General features: G+C 59.4%; 1 protein-coding gene across 6 annotated transcripts in view; it reads left to right on the forward strand.

The window, feature by feature from the left end:
• The window catches only part of KIFC3 (kinesin family member C3), a 37,863-nt gene extending 28,499 nt beyond the window's left edge, over positions 1-9,364 (forward strand). For 3 of the 6 annotated variants that reach the window (XM_026011819.2, XM_072750141.1, XM_072750143.1), the window contains 11 exons: positions 1,010-1,121; positions 2,390-2,571; positions 3,490-3,594; positions 5,192-5,322; positions 5,857-5,980; positions 6,176-6,305; positions 6,403-6,632; positions 6,833-6,967; positions 7,761-7,869; positions 8,464-8,492; positions 8,674-9,364. In XM_026011819.2, coding sequence (XP_025867604.1) covers positions 1,010-1,121; positions 2,390-2,571; positions 3,490-3,594; positions 5,192-5,322; positions 5,857-5,980; positions 6,176-6,305; positions 6,403-6,632; positions 6,833-6,967; positions 7,761-7,869; positions 8,464-8,468 — 1,263 coding nt within the window. In that variant the 3' untranslated portion in view covers positions 8,469-8,492; positions 8,674-9,364. The remainder of the gene's footprint in view (positions 1-1,009; positions 1,122-2,389; positions 2,572-3,489; positions 3,595-5,191; positions 5,323-5,856; positions 5,981-6,175; positions 6,306-6,402; positions 6,633-6,832; positions 6,968-7,760; positions 7,870-8,463; positions 8,493-8,673) is intronic. The other 3 variants (XM_072750140.1, XM_072750142.1, XM_026011820.2) reach the window with 1 other exon arrangement.
• The last annotated feature ends 261 nt before the right edge of the window (positions 9,365-9,625 follow it).

A 9,625-nucleotide genomic window follows, 5' to 3' on the forward strand; every position in this document is an offset into this window, starting at 1 on the left:
GGTTTGATCTTACAACCCTAATGTCATGACCTGAGCCGAAATCAAGAGCCAGACACTTAATTGACTGAGCCACCCAGGCACCCTTATTATGACTCTTTAAACCAAGCATGTAACATATATCCTCATATCTCAAACATGCTACATATATTCTTACATCTGTTTTAATTTCTTTAAGCTGTGCTTGTGCAGTATGAGAATAGCCAGCGTCTCTTAAGTGCCTCCTACGTGCCAAGCCTATTATAGCTGTCAGCTCCTTGAATTGGTACGGCAGCCCTGCAGGGTAGAGACTGATCTATTTTGGGAATAGCAAATAGTTTTTTTTTCTGTAAAAAATAAAATTATGTCATTAATACATGGACATGGTAGAAAGTTCAAGCCGTGCAGAAGGCAACAGCTGAAAACGAAGGGCCCCTCTCTGCTGCCCTGGCCCACGTTCCCCACACAGATGTCAGATGCCCTCACCCCAGGCGTTCTGAGCTCGTGAAGCCGGTGGACGTATCCGTGTGCATATACACACTTCCCTTCTACCCAACAAAGGGGAAGAGATGCATGCATGCTCTGCATTTTGCTTCTGTCCCCTATGAAGCATAACTTGGAGATCTTTACCTACTAGGTCCCACAGATCCACAAGCTAGATGGTGTTATTCCCATTTTACAGATGAGAAAAATGAAACTCAAGGACTGAGCTGAGCTGATTGCCTTAGTTCCCCCAGCTGCTCAGGGGTAGGGCTGGAATTTGGGTCCAGCTGAATCCTATTGGTCAAGTCAGGTGCCAGTCCTGTGGAGTGAGGGTGGAGTGCTGTTTGCTTATTAGTAGGGCAACCTTGAGCTGTCAGCTCTTTGAGGCTCAGTTTATTCCTCTGTGAAATGGGCCCGGCAGCAGTACCTACCCACAGGGGCTGTTGGAAAGAGGCAACATGTGGCAGCGCCCATGGGCTGGAGCGATGAGCAGCTGGGGGCAGGGCTGGGGGGGTAGGTAGTGTTGGACTGTGCTGTGCATCTTCCACAGATCGGCCAGGCCATTGAGGAGGTTAACAGCAACAACCAGGAGCTCCTGCGCAAGTACCGCCGGGAGCTGCAGCTGCGCAAGAAGTGCCACAACGAGCTCGTGCGGCTGAAAGGTGACTGCCAGGAGGGCTGGGGGTGTCCAGCATAGAGGTCCCAACCTGGCTTGGGTCCTGCCCTTCCCCCCAAACCGTCACCACTTAGAATGAACTGTGGCCTGTGGCCGGGGGGCTACTATAGTTCCCTCCCCACAGGTAAGGAAACCCCTAGGCAGAGAAGTCAGAGAACCTATCCGCATGGTTAGTAAGCAGTCCACCCTGGATCTGGACTTGGATCTGCCCAACTCTGAAGCCCTCACCCCAGTGCCTGTGGCAGACTACCCCCAGACCCTGGGGGGCCCAGGTCAAGTAGTGGAGCACTGGGTGGTGGGTGGCTGCAATGCCACTTGTTCTGACTGAGGGCCTGGTTGAGCTTGAGACGGCCTGTTCACACAAAGGACTGCACAAAGGACTAGGGGGTGCTTGCCCTGTGCCTGGGGCTGTTTCAGGCCCTGACACGTGGCCATGAGCCTATGGATGCTGTCGCTGCCCTCACAGGGCTCACTGCAGCTGGGGGAGCAGATGGTGATCATGAATCACCCAGAGAACCCCAACACTGCCCCTGTTACCAGGGCTGGGGAGAGGCTCTAAGAGCCCCTTGGTGTCTGACAGTCAGGGCTGTTGCAGGGCTTCCTGGAGGAGGCGAAGGCACAGCTGAGGCCTGGATAGTGAGCTGGAGTGGACAGGCGAAGGGGAAGGTAGGGACATGCTGGATGTAGTGGGGAGTTTGTTCTTCCTTCCAGGAGCACTGAGATCCCACTGAAGGGCTACCGCAGGGAGAGGGCACAATCAGATCTATGCCCTGCGGTACCCCAGGGCTACCTGTTGCCTGTGCCCATTCCGTGTACTGGTCGTCCACCTACTGTTGGTTTCTGTTTGCCCATCTGATTGCCAAGCTCTGTTCAGGCATCCATGGAGCCCTTGAATGACGGAACAAGTCCCTTGGCTTACTGGGACCCATGCCCCTCATTATATAGAGGGACACGGAAGTCCAGAGATATAGTGTCCATTTGGTGTCCTACCCAGACTGGATGCAGTGCCTGAGCCCCACAACTGACCTTTCCTCCTGGTCCCCAATGTGAAAGTCCCACTCTCAGCTGGTTTGTCCAGGAAGAAGGTGTACTAGTACATTAATTCATGATAGTGTGAGTGATAATAGCATTGTGGTGGCCTTGCTTAGAAGGCTAGGGGTGTCTGAGCCACTAGCCTGCTCAGGACACCAAAGGACCCCCGTGGTCTGATCTTGACCCAGCTTGTACCCTTCTCTCCTCCCTGACACAATCCAGGGAACATCCGGGTAATTGCTCGTGTCCGGCCAGTCACCAAAGAGGATGGGGAAGGGCCTGAAGCGACCAATGCTGTGACCTTTGATGCCGATGATGACTCCATCATCCACCTGCTGCACAAAGGAAAGCCTGTATCCTTTGAGCTGGACAAGGTCTTCTCCCCACGGGCCTCACAGCAGGATGTGAGTATGGCCCTATGGGGAAAGGGACAACAGTGGAGAGCGGGGAGACACACAGGGAGAGATGATGGGGCATGGACAGAAAGAAATGTAAGAGTTAGGGAGACAGGATGGAGAAACCTGGGGTGCTGGGATGCCTTGTTCCTTTCACTGGAGGAGAGAAGTGGGGGAAGCTAAGACCGAGGCTGAGAAGCTCTGCAGGGAGGAGATTCAAGGATAGCCTATAGCACCCACATGGTCCTCCCACCCCTACAGCCATGCCCACTCTTGGCCTCTCCCATCCACATGCCCATGCCCACCCACAGAGCCCCTCCCACCCATGCAGCCCTTCCTCCTACACTCACTGACCCTGGGGGGCTTTGCTTGTCCAGCTGGAGTTCCTTCCCACAGGTCTTCCCTAGGACTCCCCCCACCCGCTGCCCCCAGCCCCCGGCCTTGTGAGAGCCATGTGGTGTCAGCTGAGTTCTTGTCTCATCTCTGCCAGGGCTGACCGGCCAGGCCTGTCCTGCCTGTACCCTCCTATCCTGCACTTGGCTTTACCTTTGCCCTATCCTCTGTCTGCTGGCAGGTAGACCGGCTACAGGAGGCGCCAGGCACATGCTGACCTCTACCTTCATTTTGCTGAGCCCTCCTTTAGTATGGGAGAAGCTAGAGGTGTGGGCCTCTGAGCTCCAAGGCTGGGCAGCCCTTTCTCGGGTACTGGCGGGCTGGGGGCACTGCCCTAGCTTCCCTTCAGTCTTGGCAGCCCGATTGCCCATTGATGTCTGTTGTGACTTATTAGTCATACATTCTTCCCCAGTGAGCCACTGCCCAGTAACAACACGTGCTGTATTACTGAAGGAGAGAAGGGTTGAGGAGGCGGCTGGACTTGGAGTTGGTGGGGAGCCCAGGGGGGGCTCACAGTCTACATCCCCTCCCCAGGTGTTCCAGGAGGTGCAAGCCCTCATCACCTCCTGCATCGATGGCTTCAACGTCTGCATCTTTGCCTATGGCCAGACGGGTGCCGGCAAGACGTACACGATGGAGGTGGGTACTGGCTGGACGGGGCAGGGGTCCTGCGAGTGAGGACCACCCCTTTGGTGCCCTTTTGCTTTCGGGTTTTGTGCAGTACAGGAGCAGAGCTGGGAGTTATCTGTGTTAGCCCCAGAGGGCCACCTTGCCCAGGTGTGCCTGTGACGGTCCCAGTGGATGTGGGGAGGGGCAGATATGCAGCCAACAAACTCCGGCATCAGAGGAAATTTCCACCCGAGGTCAGAGTCTAGGGCAGACCACCTGTATGTCTCTCAGGATGGGCTTTCATGTCTCCCCCACGCATTTATTGGGCTCCTGCTGTACATCTGCCCTGTGCTGGGCCCTGGGGTATTAGGATGAACGAGGGCAGTCTCTGCTCCCGGGGCCAGGGCAGGGCTGTTTCCCCCTGCTTGTGCCCAAGCCCCCTGGGTGCGGTGTGGCAGGACATGGGAGCATTGAGAGAAGACCGATAAAAATGGAAGGTAGCCCTGGGACTGTCTTTGGTTTGTTAGCATTTCTCTGGCTCTTGAGGGGGTGCTGTGGGCTTCTCTGGGAAAGGGTGAGGACAGGTGTCTCAGTGTCTGGACAGGGCAATGAGAAGACTGGACAGGTGCCTTTCAAGGAGGCTGCCATGGTGCCTCTTTCTTCCCAGTCTGGACCCTAGTTCTGGGATTGAGGAGACTGATTATTGGGGGGCAGGCCAAGTAAGGTGGGGGGCACGGGGTCAGGTGGCTCCTAACTGTGCCTTGGGTGCTCAGAGTTGGGGTGACCCCCGGGAGCAACAGTACCTGCTGCAACAGTACCCGCTGAGGCCCATGTACATTGGGCACCATTCTGGGTGCTGGGTGCAGCTGTGACCACAGAGCGTCTGCCTCCCGGAGCCAGTCCGCCACTGGGGAGACCGCCATGCCCACAGCAAATCAGGCCGTGTCCTCTCAGGCGCCAGGGAGAAAACTTAAATCTGAATATGAGGAATTAGGCATTTGGGTGGAAGAGAAGGCACCTGCCCAAGGAAGTGACACTGGAGCCATGGGGATGTGTGGGGAGGAGCATTTCAGGCACCGGGATCAGCAGGGCTGAGTCCATAGGGCTGGAGCGTGCTAGGGGCTCTAAGGCCTGGCAAGGAGGCCTGAGCAACAGGTAGAGGGCGTGGGAGGTGATACTTAAGGGGAGGCGACGGCTCAGGTGAGGACTCCAGATTTCTTTCCAGAAGGGCTGGCCAGCCCATCCAGCCCCAGAGCACTCGCGGCTCTGCTTATGTCTCCCTTCTACTACCCACAGAGCCCTGCTCATGGTCCCCGCCCCCCGACATGAGCCACCCTCCGGGTGGTGGCAGGGAGATCATAGGTTCCCAGTACCCCCTCCCAGGTGTCCCCCCAGGACCAGGTATGCACCTGGCACTCAGCAGCCCTCGTGTGCCGGCCTGCGCCAGGTGCTTCACCCAGTGCTCTGCTTTAAGTCTTAGGCTAGTCTGGGCAGGGCAGTGCCATGGAACAGTGGGGAAACTGAGGCCCCAGAAGGTGACGTTGCTTGCAGCTAGTGGAGGGTGTTTGGGGGCAGCCCAGCAGGCAGAGGAGAGGCCTGGTTCACTGGGCCTTGCTTCTGCCCTCAGGGGACCCCTGAGAACCCCGGCATCAACCAGCGGGCCCTGCAGCTGCTCTTCTCCGAGGTGCAGGAGAAGGCGTCCGACTGGGAGTACACCATCACTGTCAGCGCAGCCGAGATCTACAATGAGGTCCTCAGGTGGGAGGCCCTGGCACGGGGCACAGGCCTCCGGGTGGTTGTGGTCCTCAGGGCCGTGCAGAGCCATGTGGGATGCAGATCGGAGTCGGGGCTATGGTCCTGCCTCAGCCCCGCGGCAGGGTGGTCCCAGGCCCCTGCCCCACACCAGCAGGCATCAGGGAGAAGGATGTCCAGACCAGACAGAGGTGCTCCTCTTGCCTCTGTGTCTACTCATTGTCCCTGTAGGCTGCACCAGGTGGTGATAAATGAGCATGGGGATTTGGGGGGCCCCGCCCACAAGAGCTCAGTGCACCGTTAGGGCAGGAGTGGTGCCACAAGACTTTGGGGAAACACTCAGTCTCTGCCGCTCAGCAGACTATCAGGGAGGGGCTGGAGGAGAGAGGGGTTTAGCCCAGTGGTTAAGGAAGGCTGCCTGAAGGTGCGATGGGGTGGGGAGCGATCCAGGTGTGCGGGGGTGTTCCAGGTGGAGGGGGAGCAGGGTGCAGTGCAAGCAGAGGTGGGAGGAGGGAGTGACCATCCAGCCTGTCCCTGCAGGGACCTGCTGGGGCAGGAGCCCCAGGAGAAGCTGGAGATCCGTCTGTGCCCCGACGGCAGCGGGCAGCTGTACGTGCCAGGGCTGACCGAGTTCCAGGTGCAGAGCGTGGCGGATATCAACAAGGTGCAAGGCCGGGGTGCCTGGGGAGGTTCAGGAAGCGCTGGGGAGACCCAGTCCACCGGCAGAGCCCAGCTGGCACGGGACTCACATGGGCAAGTCCCACGCCCGGGGGACCCCTCACAGGGGTACTTGGGGATAGGGTGGCAGCAGAGATCTCACTCCAAACCCTGTGCTCCTGTCCTCCCCGCTCCCTGCCAGGTGTTTGAGTTTGGCCACACTAACCGCACCACAGAGTTCACCAACCTGAATGAGCACAGCTCCCGCTCGCACGCCCTGCTCATCGTGACAGTGCGCGGGGTGGACTGCAGCACTGGCCTGCGCACCACAGGTGAGTGAGGGCCACGGGCGGCCTGGCTGGAGGACCCCTGGCACCACCCCCACGGGGGCCGCCTTGACCTGCCTGGCTCTTCTCTGCCCCCCTGCAGGGAAACTGAACCTGGTGGACCTGGCGGGCTCGGAGCGCGTGGGCAAGTCGGGGGCTGAGGGCAGCCGCCTGCGGGAGGCACAGCACATCAACAAGTCGCTGTCGGCTCTGGGGGACGTCATTGCGGCCCTGCGCTCCCGCCAGGGCCATGTGCCCTTCCGCAACTCCAAGCTTACCTACCTGCTGCAGGACTCGCTCAGTGGGGACAGCAAGACCCTCATGGTGGTGCAGGTGAGGACCTCTGGGAGGGCTCGGCCAGCAGCACGACCGGAGACCCCCTTCCTCTGCGGCCCAGGCTCCCCAGGCTGTGTGGGGAAGGGACCCTTGTCCTCCCTCAGCAGCTCCAAAGTCAGTGAGCATGCTGCCCTTCCCAATTCTGGGGGTGGGGGAGGAGGCCCGCTGGCCGGGGTGTGAGCTCTTGTGTCCCATAGGTGTCCCCTGTGGAGAAGAACACCAGTGAGACTCTGTACTCCCTGAAGTTCGCTGAGAGGGTGCGCTCTGTGGAGCTGGGCCCTGGGTCCCGCAGGGCAGAGCTCGGGTCCTGGTCTAGCCAGGAGCATCTGGAGGTATAGGGACTGTCGTGGGCAGGAAGGAGGGCCTGGGATGGGGGACAGCCTGGGGTGGTGGGGAAGGGAGGATGCCAGAAGGGGCTGGCGCCAGAACTTGAACCCAAGAGCCTCACTATTTTAGATCTTTTGTTTATTTAAGGAGGGGTGGGGGAGAGAGTGTGGGAACAGGAGCGAAGAGGTGGCAGGGGGTAGGGGAAAGGGAGCAGCAGACTAGCTCTGAGTGGGGAGCCTGACTCGGGGTTTGGTCCCAGGACCCCAGGATTATGACCTAAACTGAAGGCAGGGATCCCTCAGTGGTTAAACGCCTGCCTTCAGCCCCGGGCGTGACCCTGGAGACCCAGGATCGAGTCCCGCGTCAGGCTCCCTGCACGGAGCCCGCTTCTCCCTCAGCCTGTGTCTCTGCCTCTCTGTCTCTCATGAATAAGTAAATAAAATGTTACAAACAAACCGAAGGCAGATGCTTAGCAGGCAGATGCTTAACTGGCTGAGCCACCAGGTGCCCCTGCCAGGGGCTTCTCTCGTCTAAACACTTCTTAGCCTCAGAGCGCCCTGTGGTGGTCCTCAGCTGGCTGGGGGGCGGGCGGGTTGCAGGCTGGCACGCAGGTGCTCAGTAGTAGTTCATGGCTCTTTAACATCCATTATCTCAGCTGATTCCTTCAGTAACAAGGTGGGGCTCACCTGTCATACCCATTTTGCAGGAGGTTGGGGAGGGGAACGCAGGGGTGGAGCACGGTGAAGGGGGGAGCCAGGGCAGCATGGCCCCTGCCCACCTGCTCACCCCTGCCCACAGTGGGAGCCAGCTTGCCAGACCCCGCAGCCCTCAGCACGGGCACACTCAGCCCCTGGCTCTGGGACCACCAGCCGCCCAGGCTCTATCCGGAGGAAGCTGCAGCCCTTGGGTAAGCCTTTGGGGAAGGGGCCACTGTGGGGTTGGGGGTGGGGGTGAGCCTCCTTACAGGTGGATAGCCACCAGACTGCCCTTGCCTGAATGGACTTTTCCTTTTTTTTTTTTTTTTTTTTTTTTAAAGTTTATAAAAGTCCTCCAGAACCTGTTATACAACCTTTTCTGGCCCTGGGAAGTAGTCAGTCAGGAAGTAGTCAGGACAGGACACTGCTAGGCCCATTTTACAGATGGGAAGTCAAAGGCCCTTTGGAGAGGCGGTAGCATAAGGGGAACCCAGACCTCGGGGCTCCTAGCAGGGCTGCTGATTTGAGGCCCAGGAGGCAATTCTCTGAGGCTGGCCTCAAGGCACCCCTGCCCTGGGCCTGGATTCCTGGGGAGGGAGGGTGAAGGGCAGGGCCCACCCATGTCCCAGGTGAGGAGTGAGCCCAGCCACAGGCCTGGCATCCAGAACCCCAGCCCTCTGAGTGGCCCCACGCTCACAGAGGGGCCTGGCAAGGACTGGAGTCCAAGGAGGTAGGGGCCACAGGGTCCCGGGGAGTCCCAGCCCCAGGCAAGCCCACCAGTGAGACACCTGTTGCTTTGATTTCAGCCTGACGGCTGGGGCTGCAGAGTCTCCAGGTGAGTGTGGGGCCAGGGGCCCGGGCCCGCCTGCCCGCCTGCCTTGGGTTGCAGGGCTGTGCCGGGGAGAGGGCTGCTCAGGGCCGGGCCTGTCCTGCTGCTGCCTGCTGTCTGTGCTTCTCCCTGGCTCCCTCCCGATCACGTGCACAGAGGCTGACGAAGCCTCTTCCCGCTCCCGCAGGGAAGTCCAGGCCGGTGCCTGTGTGACGGACGCATCCACCCTGCCAAACCGGGGACTGGATCCACCTGCTGTAGCACCAAGAGCCCAGGAGGCGAAGGCCAGAGTGGAGGCACCTCTTCTGCCTCGTATCCACTCAGAAATGAGAAAACATGTTCCAAAGGAAATGGTGTCTCTCGGCAGTGGGTGTGGGTGCAAAAGGCCCGGGCTGGAAGGGCAGGGATGGCCCACTCTGCCTGGCAGGCCCGGGCCGTCAGCGGATCCTTGTGGGGAGGGCAGGAGTGTGGGAGGCTGGGCCTCTGGCCTGGGCCAACTCGCTCCAGCCTGCAGGGCCTGTCTGTAACGGGTGGGCTGAAGAGCCCCCAGCAGGCCCAGGAGCCGTGGATCTGGGCAGTCGGTGGGCACGCTGGGGCAGCCCTGGCCCCCTTCCCCTCCGAGGCAGGCCCCGAGCGGGTACGTGTATAGTGTGACTAGGTGTACATAGGAGCGTGGCCCTCCCTGCCGAGGGCTGGGCTGTATTTATGGCTGGTGGGAGGCCAGTGGGTGGGGATCCTGCTGCTCCCCTCATCTGCCTGGCACCAGGCTCTCGCCTTGCTCACTGGCCTCTTGACATTTTCCTCCTCTGAAATCCTATTTAAGAACTTTTGGAAGCTTAGCCATTTTTACTTATTAAAATAAAAACCTTTTTACACAACGATAGTCTGAGAGTTGGGTCCCTTGAGCCCCTGGTCAGATCACAGGGACAAGCCCTGGTCTTTGGCTCCCCGCTGCTGGCTGGTCACCCACAGCCCTCCTGAGATCTCGTGAAGGCCACGACCGAGAGGATCCAGTGCCCCTGGCCACACTCATCACACGGACCCACCCAGCAACACGCTATCCTGTCTGTACACGGGAAACTTGGGCTCTTCAGAGGCTTGAGCACCACAGCCAGCAGGGCTGGGCTGGCCCCTTAAGG

The sequence above is a fragment of the Vulpes vulpes genome, chromosome 2, assembly GCF_048418805.1.
Source record: "Vulpes vulpes isolate BD-2025 chromosome 2, VulVul3, whole genome shotgun sequence".
Lineage (NCBI taxonomy): Eukaryota > Metazoa > Chordata > Mammalia > Carnivora > Canidae > Vulpes > Vulpes vulpes.